Source organism: Corapipo altera, unplaced genomic scaffold (assembly GCF_003945725.1).
Source record: "Corapipo altera isolate COAL_440 unplaced genomic scaffold, ASM394572v1 326, whole genome shotgun sequence".
In the NCBI taxonomy this organism is placed as follows: domain Eukaryota; kingdom Metazoa; phylum Chordata; class Aves; order Passeriformes; family Pipridae; genus Corapipo; species Corapipo altera.
In genome coordinates this window covers 1,099,526-1,102,162 of record NW_020884945.1, presented here as the reverse complement: position 1 = coordinate 1,102,162, position 2,637 = coordinate 1,099,526, and the positions used below count along the sequence as shown (strand labels likewise).

Below are 2,637 nucleotides of genomic sequence, written 5' to 3'. Positions count from 1 at the left end.
CCCCCCCCCCCCGCATTTATGTTGTGGGTCTTTTTGTTTTTTTGGGGTTTTTTTGAGCTCCTCACCCTTGCAGGGGAAGGGATTTTTTTGGGTGATCCACCTCCTTGCTACTGTGTTTGGCTTGGACAGTGGAACTCCTAAACTCCCTGCTGGCACATCCTCAGAGTTCCTGAGCTTTGGAATATCTTTGGGAATCACGCTGCTCCCTTATTCCCTGGAAATCACACTGTGCCGGTACCCACAAGGGATCAGGTGGCTTTGTAGGAGTGAGAATCCATGCAAGGAGGCTTTTGGAAGCTGGCACACGAGTAGGAATGGGATTGCCTGGTAACTGCACACTTAAATTTCCTTCTCCCGAGGCAAAATGCCCTCGGCAGTGCTGCTGATGGGCTGTGTGTAAACTGTGTTGGCTTTCAGCTCTTCCTAAGTCCTGCTTATGTTTATTATTTATTCAAATGGAAGCTGTAAATCTTCATCAAATCTTCGTCTTGCACGTAGAGGACAAAAACAATTAAAAAAAGAGATGTCAGGTAAAAAAAAACCCAACAAAATAAACTGGTATTTTTTAGGAAATGTACCCAGCTGCTGCTGTTACAAGTGACTAAGGAATAGAGAGATGCTGATGTACTATAGGGGAGTCTATTTTTAACCTTCCTTGCTTTGTGTGACAGTTAATTTGTGTGGTTTCCTCTACCTGCAGCCACTTTGGCCTTAAAAATAAGACAACTTTTCAGGCAGCAAAGGGAGGGACAGGAGGAACATCCCCAGCCACCAAAAAAAATCAGGGTTTGATTGCAGTTGTAACACTTGCATCCAATCTTTTAAACCGAATTAGCTGTGTTGTCTCACCCCCTCTTCTCTCAGTCTGTTTGCCTTCCTGCAAAATAGAAGGGATTTCTAATTTTTAAGCCATTTTCCTTGCTCTGTGGACCATTAATTAGGGGGATTTTCAGTATTAGGGGTTTGCAGTGAAGAGTCAACTTGGAAATTCATGCACCCACTGAAACTAAAAACTCACATGAGTAGAGGGGAAAAGCCACCGTGTGCTTATTGTTCTGTGAGTGCTGTAAAACTGCTGTTAAATGCACTTCAGTTTTTTTGGGGAAGCAAAAAACCCTTGTGCAGTTTAAAGCTGCCTGAGTGAGAGTGAGCTGCACGCTCTTCTCAGCAGAGGAAAACCAGAGGGAGATGGCTTCATTTTATGGAACTTAGTGGAATATGTAATCTTATGGTGGGATATCTGGGTTTTTTTTGCTGGGTTTCACTGTGTTTGCACCTCTCTGTTTTCAGCTGTGAGTGGAAAATATGTCAATAAAAACATTATTTGTGCTTATTTTCGTGTGGCTGCGGTTCCTGTCGTTAGCTGTGGTATAAGGTGATACAAGAAATGTTTTCAAGCTTTTTTTTTTTCTGCTTTTCCAGGATAAACCTGGTATTAAACAAAGGATGTTTTTACCATTTTCTCAACGCTGGACGTCAGCACCTCCTTAATGATGTTTCCTGACTTTGCTCAACCAGTGCTTTTATTATGCATTTTGTTGGTAAACAGATGGAAACCAACCTATTGTGGGGGATTAAATCAGCTTCCTTTTATGTGAGCTCACCTATAACACAACGGGGGGCAGGTCCTAATTGTATAAAAGTGGGGCTTTGTGGGGTTTGCAGTGTTCAAAATCAATGATTTTGAGGAAACCGCCGCCTCCTCCCCCGGTGTAATCAGCTGATCCTTATAAAAACCGGGCCTTTTGATGTCCAGTTGCGATTCTGTGGAGCTCTGACCCGTTTCCCGTGCCTTGCAGTGCCCGTTGGGTGATGGTGGTGCCCGGGAATGCCCCGGTGATCCAGCAGGACCCCGCTCTGGAGCCCGAGCTCGGGAGGGACCCCCCGCAGCACCCTACCATGGGCCCTGGCACGGAGCCCGCGCCCGAGGAGGTGGGCCCGGAGCTGGCAGAGGTGAGGAAGCTTCGGGAGCTGGTGAGGAGGCTGGAGCTGGAGAACCAGCACCCCAGAAGCAAGAGCAGCAGGAATGTGCTCGGGCCGGGGGAGATCCTGCCCGTGGCCAACCCCGGCCTCAACGGGCTGGAGCTCAACGACAGCATCAACCACATCAGCGAGCAGCAGGAACTGCAGATCATGGCGGATCTGCACAGCCAGTGGAGCAAAATCAGGCAGGAGGAAGGAGACAACGACTGCTTCCAAAGAGCCCTGGATGCCCAGAGGGAATACAGCTGCAACAGTGCCCCCCGGGAGGAGGTGCCCCCCGAGGGTGGCACGGGCAGGTGTTCCTCCTGCGTGGATACAAGGGACGGCTCCGAGCTGCTGGGGGTCCATCCCTCGGCCAGAATCCACGAGCAGGAGCCCAGGGAAAAGTGTGCAGACCTAGAAAGCCTTTCAAACAACGAGGACCTGGATGAAGTGAAAGTGTTGGAACTTGAGAACTGCACCGAGGAGGAGGATTGCTGGTACGTGTCTCCAGGCCTGGGGGGCAGAGGGAACTTACTGGGAGCTCCTGTGTTTGGGTGTGCAGTTACTTTTAAGGGTGTGAAGTGATTTCTATTCATTTTTAGCAAGAAGAATGCAGTTCTCCTTAGTGGCTCTCCTTATCTTTATATCCAGTGTACCAGAACCTCATTTTTA

General features: G+C 48.6%; 1 protein-coding gene across 2 annotated transcripts in view; it reads left to right on the top strand.

Moving 5' to 3' along the window:
* The first annotated feature begins 489 nt into the window (after nt 1-489).
* The window catches only part of LOC113956085 (SLAIN motif-containing protein-like), a 27,126-nt gene continuing 24,978 nt past the window's right edge, over nt 490-2,637 (top strand). For both annotated transcript variants that reach the window (XR_003530744.1, XM_027662266.1), the window contains exons 1-2: nt 490-530; nt 1,800-2,462. Coding sequence is in view for 1 of the 2 variants with exons in the window: in XM_027662266.1 (XP_027518067.1) it covers nt 1,813-2,462 (650 nt within the window). In the remaining variant the exon portion in view is untranslated. The remainder of the gene's footprint in view (nt 531-1,799; nt 2,463-2,637) is intronic.